At 44.7% G+C, this 20047-nt stretch overlaps 1 protein-coding gene across 7 annotated transcripts in view; it reads right to left on the bottom strand.

The window, feature by feature from the left end:
• Positions 1–20047, bottom strand: part of Arnt2 (aryl hydrocarbon receptor nuclear translocator 2) — a 161912-nt gene that overhangs the window by 36906 nt on the left and 104959 nt on the right. For all 7 annotated transcript variants that reach the window (XM_052713842.1, XM_052713846.1, XM_052713844.1 and 4 more), the window contains 3 exons: positions 19910–19995; positions 2286–2362; positions 577–711 (listed from right to left, as the gene is read on the bottom strand). In XM_052713842.1, the coding sequence (XP_052569802.1) occupies positions 577–711; positions 2286–2362; positions 19910–19995 (298 nt within the window). The remainder of the gene's footprint in view (positions 1–576; positions 712–2285; positions 2363–19909; positions 19996–20047) is intronic.

Genomic DNA, 20047 nt, shown 5'->3' with positions numbered 1-20047 from the left:
CAAAACCAAAATGTGATCATGCCTAAGAAATCAACACTCATTTGGTAACATCTCCATACTCCCCACACTTGTCCCTTAAGTGTCTCCTCTAGGTAGAGATCCTTAGGTTTGGGACACAGCTCGATACATGTGGTTGTGGTTTCTTGGCTTTACCTGAGTGGCTCATGCCACCGATTTTTCAGGAAGAATCTGGAGTAAAGACCAGAAATATGTCCCAAGTAGAAAGGTTTCCCCAAAAGATTAAGCAACATCCTTTGGGCATCTTGACAGATGTGAGACACAGATAAGCTTTATAATTTAAAATAAACTGATCTCAACTCCCCCTCCTTTGTGAAAACACAGTGAGAGCTACAGAAAGGTTAGGACAAAAGACAAGGAGTCCACTTAAAGTGGTGCTGTCTTATGACGAACAGTTTCACTTGGGAAGGGTGTCAGTCTAGACAAACAGGGAATCTAGACTCATACATGATTTCTCCAAGATGTCATTGTGCTGAACCTTGAACAAGTAAGATAAACACATTTTGAGTGAAGTTAAATCTTTCACCAGCTTTTGGGAGCTCAGGGCTAGCCACTGACCTGGGGCTGGTAGCCAATCACACTGATGCATCTTGGGTCCACAAATGTGATGATTCCATCAGAGTTATGCCGGGACAGGAACTCCGTGGGCACTGACATGCCACTCATGTCCATGCACACAGGAGAACTGGTCACCTGGAACGGAGGGTTGATAAAGATGCAGATGAGAACCTGGTAAGAATCCACATAGCTTCAAGTTCACACATCCTTCTGTGTCACTGGAAAGATGAGTGGGGGGATTTAATTAATGCTTGTCCACTTCCTTCACATTTCTGAGCATTTGTTTCCTTGTTAGTCAGCGGGAATAATGAATAATTACAACAATTTATAACTGTGATGCCAAAAGAGATACTGCCTGCTTTGCTGACGAATGGCTGGTGCTCACTACATGCTGCTAAAAGAGATACTACCTGCTTTGCTGACGAATGGCTGGTGCTCAGTACATGCTGCTACTTTCTCTGTCTCCCATCTTCCTCTCTATAACTGGTGCAGAGACCCAAAAAGTATGTATTTCTGGACCCAACTATTCTTATTTTACACCCCAGTGAAGATTCAATGTTTGTTTTATTTGAACGAACTGCTTATTCATTTGTTGAAAATGGTCAGACTCAGGAGACTAAGGATGTGAAACATGAGCATTCTGTATTATGTCAACTATGCCTCCCTTCATCAGTTTGGAAAACACCCTAAGTGTCAACGGAAGAATGAATAAACCAGTTGACTGAGTAGCTACTGTATATCAGACATCAAGTAAATTTAAAAATGTACAGTTTTATTCATTTACTTAACGTGTATGAATGTTTTGCCCGCAAGTATGTCTGGGTACCACCTGTGTGCTCGGTGCCTGAGGAGGCCAGAAGAGGGCATCAATGCCCCCTGGAGTTGGAGCTGCAGACAGTTGTGAGCTGTCATGTGGCTGCTGGGAATTGAACCTAGGTCCTCTGAAAGAGCAGTCAATTCTCTTAACACTGAGCCATCTCTCCAGCTTCAAGTAAACTTACTTTTGACAGGGTAGGGTCCCTGCCCCAGAGGACTTTGTCAGGCACAAGCGTACCCTCAGCCAACCACAGAAAACAGTGTGCAGATGAAGTTGAGGTGAGAACTCGGTGTTATGAGAGAACACAGTGCGAAGCAACATCCAGTGTTAACTAAGGACATTGGCATTTAGTTAGGTCTCAAGGGATGAGACAGTAGGGAGCACACAGAAGGAATTTTGAAAGCAGAATGGCAACTAAGAGACACAAGGTAGAAGCAACAGCTTGAAAATACCCACAGAGGTGGGGAACCGTGTGGTGGCGTCATGAGAAGGGAATAATGTGGTTTGGAAAGAGGATGTGGTGAGATGGGAAGAAGGGAAGGAGAGGAAGCCGGAATGATGAGTTTGGACTTTGTCCCACAAAGCCCATGGGAGACTTGAAAGGTTGTTAGCAAGGATGTGACTTCAGGAAGAACTCATCTCTGCAGTAATATGTAGGTGTGAGAGAGGTCTATTGACCCTCAGTACAGCAAGGCCTCTGTGGAGTATCCCTCACGGTACCCTCTTTTTTAACCTTCAGGATTAGCCTTATCCTTGACCCAGAGTGAGACATATAACCCCACAAATACTGAGCACACAGGAGTTCCAAATAAAGGAGCGTCCAAATTCAATCTCTTGTCCCGCACAGTCACGGGCACTCATCGAAGATGAAAAGGACAGGCTTTTTGCTTACCTGGAGCCTCCCGATTGCTACAAGGCAGTATTTGCTGCCTTGTCCTACATCAGCGTCTTCTTCGGGTATGGTCATTCCTGAAATGAGACATACCAGCGTCATCAACATGCCCAAAGTTACTGGCTAAGTGGGGAAAGCAGCCACGATTTCATTCATGCAACTGCAAATACAGATCCAGTGCTGTCACTCAGAGCTGGGAAGCTAGCCAGAGCGCGCTCAGCAGCCCCACAATATTTCCTGCTCCTCCCTGCCTGACAGTGTCTGACGATTCCAGGATACATCACCATCTGCATCTGTGGATGACACAGAGGAAGCGAAGGAAGGTAGATGCAAGTCATTCATCTCTACGTACGCACAATTTCCCTGCAACCGTTAGAGTGAAGCACCGACAGGAAAACTAAGCAGGTCGTGTCGATCATCCAAACAGTTCACTTTCCTGTTGACAAGGAATCAAAGACCATCAGAGGTGGTGCACACTTGTTGGTTGTTTTTTGTTGGTGGTGGCTTTTGTTCGTTTGCTGGAAGCCAGGTCTCACCAGGCAGCCTTGGCTGTCCTGAAGCTTGCCATGTAAACCAGGCTGGCCTCAAATTTACAGAGATCTTCCTTCAATGTGGAGATTAAAACTATATGCCCCCCCACATCTGCTGGTGCACCCTTGCAATCCCAGCACTGAAGAGGCACAGCTGAGCAGACCCCCTGGGGCTTGCCAACAAGCCAGCTTAGGTTACGTGGCGAGTTCCAGACCACTGAGATACTCTCACAAACAAACATACAAACAAGGTGAATGACACCCAAGGAACAGCACCTGAGGTTGCCCTTTGGCCCCCACATACATGTGCTTACACGCATGCACACAAACATGTACCTGAATATACATGAACATACATGTATACAGATACACAAAATACATCTCGGAAACCCGCCAGATTTGTTCACAGAGCTAGCTCTTCCCCAGTTCCTTTTCAGAACTACAAAGCACTTAGTTGTGCTGATGTGCCAGGTTTATCCAACCATCTCTCATGTGTGAACCGCGAGGTGTTTTCGGTGCTGTGCAGTTAGATGCAATGGGCATTCTAGCACGTGTTATTTTTTAATCACTGGAGTTGCTCCTGCAGGGTAGCAGTTCTCTAGATATGGTATTGCTGGGTCAAATATAGATATACTTTCTGCTTTGATAAAACTCCCTCCAGATGGGCTGTACCAGTTTGCATTCCAGCCACTGATGTCTGAAAGTCTGTTTCTCTATTTCTTGGCTAACAGAACGCGCTGTCAGGTTTTTGTCAGTTTGACAGGTGAGAATAGATGTCTTAATTTGCATTTCAGTAATTATAGTTATGTTTGAGTATCACTTTATGTTTAGAACTGCTTTTGCGTTTTGAGTTTTAATGAATTATCTGTTCAGGTTCTTCCTCATTGTTCTGTTGGGATTTTGGCTACCTGTTTTCCACTGTTGTTCTCGAGACAGGTTTTCTACATCCCAGGATGACTTTAAACTTTGTTTGTAGCCAAGAATGACCTTGAACTCCTTACCCTTCTGTCTTCACCTCCCAGGAGATAGGATTATAGCTGTGCACTATCATGCAAGGGTCTCACTTTTAAAGAGTTGTCTCTGCAAAGAAGGATGCTATACATATATTCTCCCACATGGTCCTTTGTCTTCTAATTTTGCTTACGATGATGAGTCCGAGCCACAGTTAGAAAGTGATTTGTCATGCAGAGATTAAAATGACTCCCCCTTGTTTCTCGCTGGTGCTTTCCTGGCCTCGAATTTTACATTTAAATGTCTCAGATGCTCAATTACTCCTGTGTAGGATATGAGATACATATCCGTGTTTTCTTCAAATATGCGACTCTTCAGTTATCCCACTGATATGTGTTGAAAGTACAGTGATCTGAGATACCACTTTGATCCCGGAACAAGTCCCCACGTATGCTTGGGTCTAATTACGGACTTTCCTTCCTACTCCACCAGTCACCAATCCATCCCAGCCCCAGTGCCACACTCCCCGAACCTAAGCGGCACCCCTGTGTGTTCTAATGTCTTCTAGGGCTTCCGGTAGGGTTGTCTTGGCTACTTTTAAATGTGTTTTTTCCACATGAAACTTAGTATCAACTTACTTAACTTCATAAAATAGTTTGATGACATTGTTAATAGGCCTGATTAAATTTCTAATTTTCTTCTTTCAGGAGAAATGATGTCTTCGAAATATTGATTCACCCTCCCAAGGCACAGGATAAGGTTTTTTTTTTTTTAATCACATATTTTATCCTCTTTCTATGTTTTTCAGAATGGTTCAAAATGTTCCCCATATATGCTTGTACTTTTTACACTTGTTAAACTTATTCCCTCATCCATGTTGGGATGTCATCTGGTGTTATCACTGTGACTGTCTTGTTTAGGCAACCATATTATTAAGATTTCATGGGTGTGAAAGAAAAACAAAGCAAATTTCCCACTAGCTGAGACAATCATTGCACTTTCTCCCACTTTCTGAGAAGGGACTCCAACTTTGGAACAAACTTACCACTACCCTTCTGGATAAATTGTGTAACTGCAGAAAATGATGTAAATTTGAGATATTCCCAGCAGAGAAGAAGGAGTGAGGACATGGTCCTCGGTGAGGATTGTTGTGCATCATCCATGGCTAGGATAGGCATTTCCAAGCTCTACCCTTACCATGTGTGGGCTTAATAAGTGAGTGTTCATTGGAAAAAAAAAAGATTTCACGAGTGCAACTCTGTCATAGATAAAAGACACTATCTCACAGCAGACATCGTAGTCCTTTGGTTCTTACGATCTTTCCACCCCCATTTGTCTGTAGTGTTCCCTGGGCCTTAGGTATGAGGGTTGTTTTGTAGATGCACCCATCAGAGATGGGAACCAGCAGTCAATTGTTTTCTGCATGTTGACCATTTTCGGATTTCTGTGATGGTTCTTTGCCTGCTGGCAAAAAAGCGTCTTTGATTAGGGGTGAGAGATAAGTTTATCTACGAATCTAAAGACAGATATGCAGAATGAAGTTGAGAATTATACTGGTTCAGGAACATGGCAGTAGTAGGTTCTCCTCTAGGGTCCATGACCTCATCAGTCACAGGGAGTTGGCAAGATTTATGGTTCCAGCCATGCTTTCCCTCCTACTGAGTGGGCCTTATATCCAATTAGGTGGTTGTCTACTACTCTCCAAATCTAAATGTCACCATTGCACCCTCGGGTATATCTTCCTGTGCTGGTCATGGCTGTGGCTTTAGGACTTTGAATCGCTTCTCAGAGGAGACTTTCAGGTCCGTTCCAGCTGTACTCTTCCAAGTCCTGTGACTTCAGCAATAGGGTCATACCTTCACAGCCTGGGAGGCAAACAAGGACAATAGCCTATTTATTTTAGGGAGTCCCTTGGATTCCCTTGACCAACAAACTCAGAGGGTTTCCCAGGCATTATTACCCCCAAGTTCCACTATGTGCTGAGCTCCATGCTGGTGATGCGTGTGTTACTATTACAGTCATGTCCCTTTGGAGAACCCAAAAGAAGACAGACAAACAGATGTAAAAACTGTTGTAATGACAAGTGCAAAGTGAGCCAGTCCAGGCAAACCCAGTGGCTGGCAGAATAGGGCGGGGCTTCACAGGTTCATCAGTATCAGGTTATATACTTGAGATCAGCGGAGACTGCAGGAAGGGCTCTTATGGCTGCAGGTGGCACCGGGCTGGGGGAAAAGAGGGATAGTATAATACAGTGAGGGGCCTGGTGTAGTTACCGTTTATCTTTCTAGCCAGCAGCTGAAGGCTCTGGGCACCCCTGTTGATAGAAGGCCTCTCCTGTTAGAGTCAGCCTATATCCACTGGGAATGGCAGCCTGGCAGTCCCAGCTAAGGAGAACACATCCTGGTACAGGCTCAGCAGACATCTGCTGGGCCCTCACTGGAGCCAAAGGCCGTTCAGTCTCAAGCCAACCCACACTGCTTTCCCACTCTTTTATACACAATACTGGCAGGCGCTACAGTTTGCCTTTACAGGTCATACAAGATGAAGTGATGGTTTGTGATTGGATCAGGTCAGCAGAAAGGTAACACATGCAAAGAGAAAGAAAGAGTCAGCTGCCAGAGAATCTTTGTGGGGAGTCAAAAAAGAAACAAAGAAACCAACAGCGCAGCATCCCCCACCCTAGACGTTAAAACTCTTTATCCTTGGAGAAGCCCGAGGGCATCTTTGAGTTGCAAGGTCTGGGAGCCCCAAAGAAGAAAGGCACAGGCACAGTTTGGTGCTTAGGCAGACAGACCGTTCTGTGGGCTGGAAAACCGGGTAAAGGAGCGTCAAAGGTAAACTGGGGTAAGACGGCTGTGTTAGCAACACAGTAGCCACCAGGACACAAGTGTATCAAGACCTCCAAGGAGAAAACAGGAAAGGCATAATCATCCTGGAAAAAAAAGAGCGCATGCTATGAACAAGCAATTCAGAGTTAAATACCCACAACGTTGTGTGTCCCCAAAGGACATGAAATTTCACACTAAAGAAGATTTGATTAAAAAATGTCACATCTCTTCCGAGTTCCAAATATCACACTGACATAGCTTACAGGACGATGGAAACTTCTAGAGATGTTGGGAGGTGGGGAGGGGACACTCTGATCCTCCTCTGCAGGGTACTTTGGTGGTAGCTCTGTCAACTTAAATTATCATGTTTGCACTACTTCTGGGACTAACCTGTAGCACAGATTGTTAGAAGGTCTTATTAATAAAAACAAACCTGGAGCCAGGTCTTGGGGTGAACGCTGGAAGATCAGAGAAGCAGAACAAGCCACAGCTACCTCACCTTGCCAGTTCCTCAGCTGATCCTTTTTCCTCAAACTGGAAGTCTCTGTCTCCTCATCTAAATGGGTCTCAGCTGAACTGCTGCTAAAAGCCTAAAAGCTTAACCAGACTCTTGTTCCTCGTCCTCACGGCTTAAATACCTTTCTGCTTCCTGCCATCACTTCCTGGGATTAAAGGTTCTTGTTACCATGCCTAGCTGTTTCCAGAGTGGCTTTGAACTCACAGAGATCCAGATGGATCTCTGCCTCTGGAATGCTAGGATTAAAGGCATGTGTGCCACCATTTTCTGGCCTCTATATCTAGTGGCTGTTCTGTTCTCTGACCCCAGATAAGTTTATTAGGGTACACAGTATTTTGGGAAACACAATATCACCACACTAACCTTCAGAAACGCTAGAATTCACGAACAGATAATCCCCTGTAGTATGTAGACTTCACAAGCCCCACCAGACTCCAAAACTGGAGATGAGAGTCACGCTCCCCGCTGGAGAATGAATGACTAATTAAACGTCATTCAGCCATGTAAAAGAATGAAGCCATATAAACTACATTTTTTAAAAAAGAGAAAAATACTAGAAGATAAGACACTTGACTTTCAGCAAAAGGTCCAGGGCAGAAAGGGGCACTGTTATTGGTTAATTTAAACCTTTAAACACAGTTACGATGGGCTTATGAGTGGATTTTTCTCTGTCTTGCATGGTTTTCCGTATCTTCCAAATTTTTATTAATGAACATGTTCTGCGTTTTCATAATTTTCTAAAAAGACACAAAGTAAAGTGGGTATGGTGGTGGTCAAGCCTGTAACCTCAACACTTGGGAGGCTGAGGCAGAAAAAAATGTACATTTTGATTTTTAAAAGGTCAACCCATGATGCTTTGGTCCTTAGGCTTCCCACTCCTGGGAAGTTTTCTAGTGATGCCCTGTGTTCTCCAGCAACACAGAAACATGGGTGTGGCATAGCTATATCCAGACTTAGGACCCTGCCCTTTGGTTAGCAGGGGAGAGGTGACATGCCTCGTGGCAGCAGAGGCTTAACCCAAACATTAAGCGGAGTCACAGCATTCCCCTTCAAATGCATGGCTACGAAGCCGAGAGGTAGAGAAGCACCTCTACCTCTCGCTGGCTAGACTGGGCAGCTGCCGATGAGTATGTTAGATGAGCTGTTAGATTTGGACTTGAAAAGCAAAACTTCATTTCCAGGAAATGGGGATCTGTAAACATAGGGCCATCTTAATAACAGACATGGGGAGTCTGTTGGGTTCACTAGAATGAGGGTACAATGGCTGCCTGCTCTACACCTCAGCCTCTCCATCAAGAAAGCAAATTGGGGGAAACGTGAGGCCTCCCAGTTTCTGCCCACCATGTAACTGAGTTTGAATTATCATCCCAGTACGAGTGATGTGGTTTCTGCTGGGAACACAGTGGTCCTTTCCCAAGGAAAGCTGAGGGGTTTCTGCTACTGTTTGTGGGATGCTCATAGGAGTGCAATGAGTTTCACTAGCTGTTCCCTTCACTCCTGCTTCTCGGCAGCTGTCCACCTGTCACCCGTCTGCCTAAGGTGACACTAGAACTCCCATCACCGTGTTCTCCTTAGATGCTCTAGCTCCATGGGCACTCACAGTCCCTGGACATCAGGCTCTGCTCACCTCCTCTTCTATGGTGGCCCCACGTTCTATTCTGCTGTCCTCTCTCACCACCAAGGCACGAACTTTCTTTGTAAAGCAGGACTGGCCTCCACTGCCCTGCTCACCTCTCCCAAACCAGCTGATGCCAAGACCACCTCCTTCTGTTCAGCCCTGGGAATGATGCTTTTCTTACTGAAAGGCCCCAACCTTGCCAGTTGACCTGTAGGTTCTGTGATCTCTCCTATTCCATTGTACCTCCTTCATCATGAAAACCCTCCCCAACAGCGGCCCCTCATTTTTCCAGTGACCTGCTTTGAAGCTCTCCTACTCTGGGGCTGCTTTAAGACAACTCCCTTATTACCGAGGCTCAACAGTGTCTTTTCGTTTCAAACACTTCCCAGCATCCACTTTCCAATCTCTCCTCTTGCCCTGGCTCTGGACATCTACCATATGGCCATGTGCATCTTGGCATAGCACAGCTTTGACTATGTTTGAATGTTTCGTTTTTTTTTTTTTTTTTTTTGAAATGTCAAAGCTCCTTCCTACAGGTTAGCAGTATCACAACCCTCTAGTGACATTTGTGAAAACGATGCTAGTGAGTGCTCCTGTGATAGCCTCTCAGGATCTGAGATGGTGACCTGCTCATCAGAAGAAGGTGACTGTGAAGAAGTGTGTGTGTGACAGCAAGGCCTTCCTGTGAAGTGGGTGCAATGAGCTATAGAGTACATGCTGCCAGTGTCTCCCTGCCTCTCCCTGCAGCCTCCTGGTCACTCATAAAGACCTTCTGGAAAGTGATCTATGGCCGAGCACACAGGGTTGGCAACCACATCCACTGGAGATAATTATCAGAGTTCATTAGGTGAGCCTTGTGAAGTTACTCTCCATTTGTGATGGCACAAATATCCATATTTAAAACAACGGTGCCAGGATTCTCTTTGGATATTAGAGACATAGACGGTCTTATGGGGGACCTAATGATGAACCCATTGAAGGCCCAAACTGGCTTTAGGAAAGGATTCTTCAAGGAAAATGGCCATCGGGCTTGGTACTAACATAGCTGGAAGGAGGATGTCTCTATGGACAGTGTATGGCTTAATGGCCATTACTAAAGAGCTTTAGCTCTGGAGTAACCAGGGGTATCCTGACTCAAGAATCTCGACTCTGTTGTTGATGGCAAAAGCCTGTGGCTCCCTGAAGTTCAGGAAGCTATGTGTCACACTTATCACGTGATGTGGGTATGTGTACCCTTTTTCTATAGTGCCTTTGTTGGCATTTGGTCAGGGAATGTACATGAAGCGTCAACATTGTGCATGGCAGAGAGGCTCAACCTATCAGTGTCCGATTTATGTCAAATATGATATGATATGTTGACATACCGTATCATATTTGCTTTTGTTGTGATAAACACCATGACCAAAGGCAACCTGGGGAGGAAAGGGTTGACCTGAACTGCAAGTCGCCATCCATCATCAGGGGAAACCAAGGCAGGAACCTAGAGTAAGGAACTGAAACAGAGGCCCTGGAGGAATGCTGCTTACTGGCTTGCTCCCTATGACTTGTTTAGCCCACTTTCTTATGCAAGCAGGACCACCTCAGCTATGCAACCCTCCGCACTGGCAGAGGAGATAGGGTCATCCTGGGGCTGAGCCAGCGCTCCCTGTGCTGATCTCTGCCTCGATGCAGGGCTCAACTATGATTCAGAAGGACTTGGGACCATCCTGCCTCAGGACAGGAGGCACACTGGCCTGTGATGCTGCCCCAGGCTCTCTGGCTGTGACATCCTGTAGGTACAAGTACCAGGTAGGGACCTGACCCTCTGCTGCAGAGGAAGGAGAATCTGCTCTTACTCTTCAGAGTTCACCAGCTGATGGGGAAAACAGACTCAGCTCATCCCAATTGCCATGTGCTTACCAGTGAGTGTTACGGGGGACAGAGCAGTGCCTGGAGGAGGGGCCACAGGGCCACCGCTAGGTGCCAGAGTGGGTGGAAAGAAGTCAGGAGGGAGTGCTTCCTGGCAGGAACTGCCAAGTGTTTTTTTTAAAAGGAACAGGATAATTCCAGCTATTCTAACAGGTCTTAGTGGTTTCCTAATCAGCTTCACAAGCTCATTTCACCCCATATTAAATTACCTCGCCCTCCTTGGATAGGCTCTTCCCTTCCGCCAGCCAGAAATAAATCTGGAGAGGATAAACAATGCAAATGAGATGGAACTGGAAACTGCTGTTGGGGAGGGAAGTCTGCACTGGCCAGGGAGGCTTCTTCATTCCTCACCAAAGACTACAGGAACCCAGCGCAGACACGTGCAGAGCGGGGCTGTTTTTCAGTCTCTCTGGAAAGAGCTTGGCCTTGGCCTTCACCTCCTCATGTGAATTAAGACATATTTTTACATTTCACAAAAACAAAAGGGCGAAGGGGAACAACTGTCTCCTGGCTGTAAGCGATTCAGGGCACTTGCTCACGGCACACCGCCAAAGCCTTCCCTGAGGACCATTTGTAAATTTTAGGGAAAAATTTACTTTTGCAAAAACACATTTGGGAAACAGTCTCAATAAAGATAAAGAGATTTCATCACTGTAGGCTTCTCAGAGACTGCACCGCACCGTGTCAACGAGTACCATTTGCCAGGAGAGAAATGTAGAACGTGAAGTTTCCCACTGGATTGTATGGAATCCTTTTGTTGTGGTCTAGGGACTTTTATGTTGGTAGATATTTTGAAAGAATGTTGACCTGCGGGTATTTTGTATTTCAGAGATCTTACTTGGTAATCTTTAAAGTGGATTTTCCATTTTGCAAAGCGAAGCTACGGGTGTAATCGGTGCTTTTGTACCTACCTGCCTGTCCCTCCCAAATTACAATGAAACGTTCCTGGGGCCTGACACGGGGAGAAGAATATCTCAGTTCTGGAACCTGGGGAAGGTTAGCTAGGGTGGGTTATTTGGGGATGCTCGAACCAGGCCAGATGGGATTGAGGAAAGATACAACATAGCTTAGTCTCTGTAAATACCTGCATCAGAGCAGTCAAAAGCTCAGAGTAAGCTTGGCTTGAGATGAGCCCAGAAGAGGGGCAAGTCCCAGGAAAGAGCTCGGGACTCCTAGGAAACTGCATGGCCAAAGATTTCTAAGATTCTCCCTGGGGCTATTGGTGACTTGTAACCTGCCACCTCTGCCACAGCCCTGGAAACACACAAGTGAAACTTGGTTCAGGTGTTCCTATGATGGCTGCAAAGCCAAACACCCCACTTCTGTCCTTGTAAAGGATACTTAGCCTTTGCAATGGATGATGGAACAATTCTCAGCTGTCAGAATGGACCACCGCACAATAACCTGTCTATGGTGAGCCCCATGGAAACCAGAGGCATGTGAAAAAGAGGACATCAAGGTAAGGAACCAGAGCAAACATTTCCACTTGCTTTGTGAAAGAGGCAGGGAAATCTAGTCAATCCCCTGGGGATCTGGAGGATGCGATGTTTGCAGAAAGACACCAACTTAATCAGTAAAGACCCAGTTTAGATGAAAAGCACGCTTGTCACATTAAAAAACAAAAAACAAAATGGTAGCCATGAATAAAAGATTAGACCAAGAAATTCTAAAGAAATTTATATGAGGAACAAAATTCTAAGTGGGGGCCAAAGTAGACCCAGGAAATGGGCGTGGGTTTTGAGGCTTGAACAGAGCCCCCGAGACACAGGGGCTACTCTGATGCCTGCAGCACAGGCTGAATTGGCCTAGTCATTAAAATGAGCAAAAGCAACCTCACTAGAGTATCTGAACAAAAATTTGAGTTCAAGGACATCAGGAAATGATCGACATGTGTTATAATGGCGAAGGGGAGATTCTGAAAGGAAAAACAAGGCAGACTTAGCCAACTGTACATCAGAAGGTAAAAGCTAACTGCTGAAGATGCTAGGGAAATGTCCCCACAGAAACCCTGTGACCTTGAGAATTCTCTTTGCAACTGCACAGGACAGTGGGAAAATCCTCAAACAGGAAGGACTCAGGAGTGTGGTGCCTGCTCACCCTTCCAGATGCAAACTATTTGGAGACTCATCTTGGCATGGTGGAATGGGTCAAATAATGTCAGAGTTCTGGTGTAGGGAAAGAGAGGGTGGACAACAAAACCAATGAGGTCTTTGTAGTACCCGGCCGACAGAAGGTAGGTGAAGGTTTTGATAGATGATAATAGGTTTGAGAGATGAGTAGATGATAGAGATGACAGTGATAGATTTGATAGATAGGCTGGTGACAGATGAATGATAGGTGATAGATGACAATTTTTACAATGTATTTTATTCTTTGAGAACTTCACACACGTATACGAAGTATTTTGATTATATTCACCCCGAACTCCTCTTGGACTCCCTTCCACACCCCCCTTCACATCTTCTTTTATCTTTCTTTTCATACTAAATTTTTCTTTTTGAGACAGGACCTCACTGTATCACTCTGGCTCTCAGAGATCCACCAGCCTCTGCCTCCTGATTCCTGGAATTAAAGGTGTGCACCACCACGCCCAGCCTTTTTAAAAAAAATAACAATCCACCACTGAGTCTAATTAGTGTTTCCAATATTCACACGAGTGTGGAGCTACACAGACAGCAGTTTTGATAGATGATAGAAAAGATGGATGATAGATGTGACAGGCAGATGACAGATTTGAGATAGATCTGACAGACGACAGATGATAGACAGACGATAATGGCACATAAATTGATGTCACAATATAACAATGACCAAACAGCTGAAGTCCAAATTCTAGTCAAACTCGCCAAGTGATCTGTACACTAGTGGTGGAGTAAGAGAAGCCAGTCAAGTCTAATAATGGTGTGTAAGCACATAGACTTTGCAACCAGACTTCCTGAGTGTGAGTGGTAGTCTTCCCACCTGCCTGTGTCGACCTTGCCCACTGCCACCCCTGCCCCGTGTCACCTGCTTTGTCCTAGCTACCTCACTTCTCCACATCAGCACAGCCATCGTCCTCCTTCAGCTCCATTTTCTAGTCCTCACTCTGCCTTCAAGAAAGTCCGATCTAGTTCACAGAACATTCTTCAAAACCCTACACACAGAAAGCAGGGAAGGGCCCAAGCTCTCGGGGTTAGCAATGCATCCCTGAGATCTGTGTCTCACCCACATCCCCAGTCACAGTATCCCTTTCCTTCAGGGAGAAGGTTGATCACAACAGTGATCCCCAAGACGGAAGACTGTACAGCCCGACCTTACTCCTTTACTAGTGCTAGGCTAACTGCTTCATGATGCTGTCTTTATGTGTCTAGAAAGGAAGAAATGACAGTATCTGCACCTCATCACAGGTCTTGTGAAAATTAAATACAGGTCAAGGGCTTTTCACTGAGCCAACTCTTGACAGTCTCTTCCCAAGGAAGGGAGCTACCGTTAAGATTTCTCCTGCCTACATAATTTTCCTTGCTTGCAATACATTTGTTATCCAGCAAAGTTCTTCTCCTTTGCCCTTATGCTTCATCTCAGTGCTACTCTTTCTCTGCCTGCCAGGCTGGCATGCAGGACAGACAAGCTTATCTTGATGCATCTCGGCAGTTGTATTTATTTGTACCTTGGTTATGACCTGTGGCTTTGCATTGACTTGGAAGTCAACTTGTCCCCTTCTCAGCATGGTAAGAAGGCACCTCAAGATGCCCAGGACCTCACAAAGAACCTGGTCTGTAGTGGGAGCTCAGAAAACATTTATGGAAGGAACAAGAAGAGTCATTTCATCCTGCCTGAGAATGAAAAACCAGAAGCCTGTGGCCATCATTCTCCATCTGAGAAGCTAGCATGGTGGCTTTGATGTCTGGAGAGATCCTGAGCATGCCACATGTGGGCAGGGAAGAATGGCTGAGGGCTGGAGAGCACAGGGGTACAGCCATTGGTGGTGACTTAGTGGCCTTGATACCAACAAGCAACTTTTGGAAACTTTCACATGGTAAAAAAACCAAACAGAACATTCAACAAGCAAACTGCCAGAAGCCCAGAGCTGTTGGAGATGAGCTCATGGCAGAGCCAAGCTGTTGGGTGAAGTTTGAGCACTGGTCTGACCCCAGAGGCTTCTGGCCAGAACTGTGAAATAACCTCAAGCCTGTGGCATGCTGTGGCTACAGCTTACTGAAAGTCAGCAATGAAGTGAGAAAAAGACACCCACCTCATCAGCGAGGAAAGTGCCTAGTGCCAACACAAGCTCTTTCCAGATCTAGATTGTCCCAGCGGCTGAATCACCAGCCTTGGGGGGTCAAACTCTCTACCCTGGGTCAGACCTTGCCTCTCTTGTGCAGACATTCTGCTAGGTAACCAGGCATTCTACATGGACTCTTAGGTGGTAAGCCAGCCTCCACTTTAGAAATGACCCCTGATCAAAGATGAATCCTCTATGAAAGGCAAGATGGTGGGTGGCGATGGTGGAAATAAATCACATTTCTGGAAATGTAGTGTCCTTCAGACTCTGAATACACCCCCAATGTACAGAATATATCCTGTTATAAGTGGTTTTGGACAAACTAAACAACCACATGATGGGACAAAGGAACTCACTGCCTGTTGGTCCCACTCCAAATACCAGTATAGTGTAAAATGCTGTCAGGCTAATTAGGAAGGCTATTATATTACAGAAAGTGCTTCTAGAATACACCAGAATCTATTTTGAGGTCTGTATACCATGGACAGACAGGAACAAGGAAGATTCATGAATTCAAGGCTAACCTACTGTTAGCCTAAGTGCATGTGTTATGAGTTGCTGTCAAGGAATCCATCCACAAAGCTCTGGATTGCACTGCAAAGTCCATCCTGGCTGTTAACCTTTTTTTGAGGTTGGCTTTTGATATTTATAGTGACTTTAGTTATCTGTCATAAATCTTCTCCATAACTTAGTCATTGTTTATGATTACACAGCTGGAGCACGTGAGCAAGCAGGGTCAGTACTGTAACTAATAGTCCTTACAGTGAGCTGTTTGCTCATCTAGTACCCCATTCCACGACCTTAGGAAGGGGTAAAAGAGTCATGACTTCATTTTAGCCAATCATCTAGGCCACACAACTGTCTTTAACTGTCTCAAAAGAGCTCCATAAAACTGAATTCTATAAATTTAGAAACTCTGGCAAGAAATTCCTTCACACGTGCATCCCTCTAGAGTCACAATTTTTCTTTTTCTTTTTTTTTTTTTAACAAGAGCCCTTCTTTTTTTCACCATCCGCTCATCCATCTACCCACTCCTCTACTCATGCATCCATGCATCCATCCATCTATCCATCCATTCATCCTCCCATCCATCCACCCACCCAGCCACCCATCTACCCAGTCTTCATGAATATAATGTTTGCTGAGTCTGAATGATATATGAGGATGAGAAGATGAACACAACAAATGCCCTTGGGCCTTGCAGGATGCCAGCAGTAAGCCAGAATTAGTGCTATATGTGCTAAGAATGCAGCCACAGAACAAGGCAGCAGGGGCAGCTAAGTCCCCTGTAGGCGTGCATGAGTCATGATACAGGAAGATGGCCTTCTTCTCCAGAACCTCTCTTTTCACAGAAACACCCAGTGGAAGAGCAGACCAAAACGGAAGACAATGACACACATTCAAGCTCACTGTAAACCACGCAATCTGATCATCTTGGATACCTCCTTTGAAACTTCAGATTGATGTCTCAAAACATCCTTTTCTCTGATTATGAAAGTCAGGTAAAACTTTGAGGAAATGCAGACGTGAACACAGAAGAAAAAGCTCCAACAATCCATACACAGAAATAAGTGATTAATATTCCAGTTTTAACATATACCTATGTTTTATTCATTTATAATTTAAAAATCAAGATGTATGTGTCTGGTAGCCATTTAAAAATAATTCTTCACACTTTATTCTGTTCTCAAACATCCTTGAATAGCACATCTTCTCATTAGTGTCTCTCCAATGTGCTAGTTTATATAGATTCAACTGAATTTTAGCCAATTCTCTACCAGTGACATTTAGATTCATTTAGCACTTTCACAATTGTTAAATTGCGCTAAAGCACACAATATACAGACATTTCTAGTCAATTTGTTAGAATAAATTTCCACAAATCTGAGTGCTGTATCATGAGTCGCACACTGTCAAATGTTTGATACATAGCGCTCAGTTATTCTACTCAAGCTTTGTACTAATTCACATTCCTAACAGCACTGTAAAACATGCCTTTTCTTTACTAACACTGTGCATCATTGGCCATTTCTCTCTTTGGTCCATTAGGATGTAAGAGAAAATGATATCAAATTGTTTTAATATGCAGTTCTGGTTAACCATGAAAACTGTTTGTTTTTTTGCCCCCCCCCCCCCATAGCTTAATGTGTCTATCTTGCATTTTTAATGCCCTTTCATGCCCTTGGCTCACTTGTCTCTTCTGTAACTTTCCTCTTTTGCTCCAAGTTGTGCCTTCTGGAACTATCCTGAGACTAATTCCTCTTTCCTATGACACCCCCTCAAATACTTGAAGACAGCAATCATGTCTCATTTTCTCTAAGTGAAACACCCTGGCTCCTTCAACCATTCCTTAAGTGGCAGTTTCAAGGACCAGTATTTAAGATGAAGAATAAGTCTTCCCACCCCCACCCAAGCTAACACCAACAGCCTTGAGACACACGCAGCTCCAGGGGAACTCATCCTCTCCATGCCACCTCTGCCTGCTTCTTCGGCCACAGCCTCTTTTCTCACTCTACAGAGGCTGAGTGAGTTTTACCATACTCATAATATTACTCATGTGAGATCATGGGCCTGGAGCCCCAATAAAGGGGCAGAAAAGCATAATATTGAGTTCAGAAGCAGATGAGGAATTTGCCTGGTATAGTAAGAATGATAAACTAACTTAAGCAAAGAAAGATTTAGTAGGAATCAAGGCATCCCCTTGGCATGGATCTCGAGAAGGCGGCTTTGGAGTACTGATGAAGCCTGGGTATGGGCATTCTTCAGGGCAACTCTCCTAACCTCAGAGCTGGCTTAGGGACTCTTCTATCCCCAAAGATGATTGCCTTATAATACTTTTCTATCGCCCCTACATATGCGGTCTCCCCCATTTACCTGAGCACTCCTAGAAGAATGGCCTGGGGGCTTGTAGCCCTGAGAGGTTTGCTACACAATGGCCACACACAGGCCATCATGTACTGGATAGTGGAGACACCGTTGCCTGTCTCCCTCCAAGGGCCACAGTCTTTGGCTCTTATTTCATCTCTTTGGGCAATCTCCTACTACAAACTTGCTTTCTCAAGCACTATCTGATGCTCCCATGAAGAACAGCAGACAGGAGCAGCCATGCCATTTACAAAAGGCCCCATACTAGCGCTACACTGCTCCTCCTAACACTTCAGCTGCTGGGAACTATTTGTCCTCCTGGGGTCTGACTGGTTCTGTAGCACTGTCAGAACCGTGAGTGAGTGGATCTCCCAAGCTGAGGGCTGGATGCCTTCTGAATCTCTGCCCTTGAGTCTGGCTCAGGCCTTTAGCAAACAACACATTGATAGTTTTATAAATTATACTTCCTGTACTTGAATGATGTCTCATAGGGGCCAGGAGAGATGGTACAGTGATTAAGAGCATTGGCTGCTCATGTAGAGGACCTTCATTGGATTCCTAACATGGTGGCTCAAAAAAAATATATAAAATAAAAGGGAGAGAGACTTAAGCTCCTAGGTTCCTGGTGTCAGTTCTCTCCCCAGATGACACCCTCTGCCATAATCTGACACACAGCCAGAAGATCCTTGCCAAATGCAGCCCCTAAGCCCTGAAGTCTCCACCCTTATAAGTGTAAGAAAGAAATTTCTTTTCATTGTAAATTACCCAGTCTATACTATTTTGTGATAGCAATCCAATAAAAACCAAGATAATGCTTTAAGTAGAAAAAAAATCTTTTCAACTGACAGGTTGTGTGTGTGTGTGTGTGTGTGTGTGTGTGTGAATATCTGTGTATACATACACAAAAAGTTAGTGTGGACTGTTGAGATTGCAGAGTTTTGAACTGCAGGCGCTTCGACTCTGCCAGTTCCACAGCACTGTTGTGGTTGTTCTAATCATGTGTGACACGGCAAACATTCAACCAACAGTCATTACTGTTATGATCATCTGGTGCATTTCAGAACTCCAGAAAGGTGCTGATGATACTTGTGGACATAGAAGACTCATTCTTTGAAAAACCTTAAAGAGTATGGAGAAATTATCTTACTTCCAGATAACCTATGGGTTGGATGAAAACCAACACGCCAGGTCAGAGGTACAATCTGCTGGGCAAAGAGCAGCAAAGCGTCACTCTACCCATAAAGCACGCAGTGTCGGACAGTCAGTGAAGGAAGGATCACTGTAGATCCCTGCACTGGCCAGAGAGGGCTCTTGTACAATCCCTCCCAAAACAAAAGTCCAATTCACAGTGAGCATAATCCACAGTTCACTGCTCAGTAGAGGCGATGTCATAATATCAAGTTATCTTACAGTTCCTTATTTCCATTTGCCTGCCAATGGCCAGCACACTATGAACTATTTTTATTTATTCCAAGCACTAGACTGGCTATTGATGTATATTCTTTAACTGTATTATGGCCACAGTCTCTGTGTTCTCTTCTTTGTGGGATTACTATGCGACATAGCAATATTTACTATGTATGGGTACATGACATTTTATCATCTATAGTGTATAGTCAGGTTGTTTTAACTCTGTCTATTATGAATAAACATTTGTATTCAAATTTATTTGTAGACCTAGGTCTTCAATTCTTTTGGCTTGATATCTAGGCGTCAAATTGTGAAGTCATATAGCAACTGCATGCTTAACATTTTGAGACAGTTTTTCCAAGTGGCTATGCTATTTCACACTCCCACCAGCAAGATATGATGGTTTCATGTCTCCTTTTCCTTGTCAATACTTGTTATCATCTGTTCTCTCATTGTGATTTTGACATGCGTATCTATGGGAACATGGTTACAACTATCATTTCAAATCTGCACACTATCTCTTCAGAGGTTGATTATGCGAAGGCTCCACTCATTCCCCATTTTGGAAACCTATTTCAGATAGTGGGGCTTTCTATACCATCAAAAATGACATTCTAACCACAAAGAAAAACAACACTACTTTCCTGGTTTTTCTCCAAGAACACTTTTAACCCAGTATTACAGTTGGAGGTGAAGGCATCCGCCTTCTTAGAAATACATCAGCAGCTCTGCTCACCTGCTGGAGGCCAAGCCTTAATGTAACCGGTGCAGTGGACCACAGCATACTGGGCTTCTCCTTCTTTCACAGGGCCAAGGCCATTCCTGAGAAAGGACATACATGAAGCTGTCTTCATTACATGGGAACAAGGCAAGA

The sequence above is a fragment of the Peromyscus californicus genome, unplaced genomic scaffold, assembly GCF_007827085.1.
Source record: "Peromyscus californicus insignis strain IS unplaced genomic scaffold, ASM782708v3 Scaffold_4__1_contigs__length_199733344, whole genome shotgun sequence".
Lineage (NCBI taxonomy): Eukaryota > Metazoa > Chordata > Mammalia > Rodentia > Cricetidae > Peromyscus > Peromyscus californicus.
Note: the sequence above shows the minus strand (reverse complement) of the source record. Positions and strands in the feature narration are given on the sequence as shown.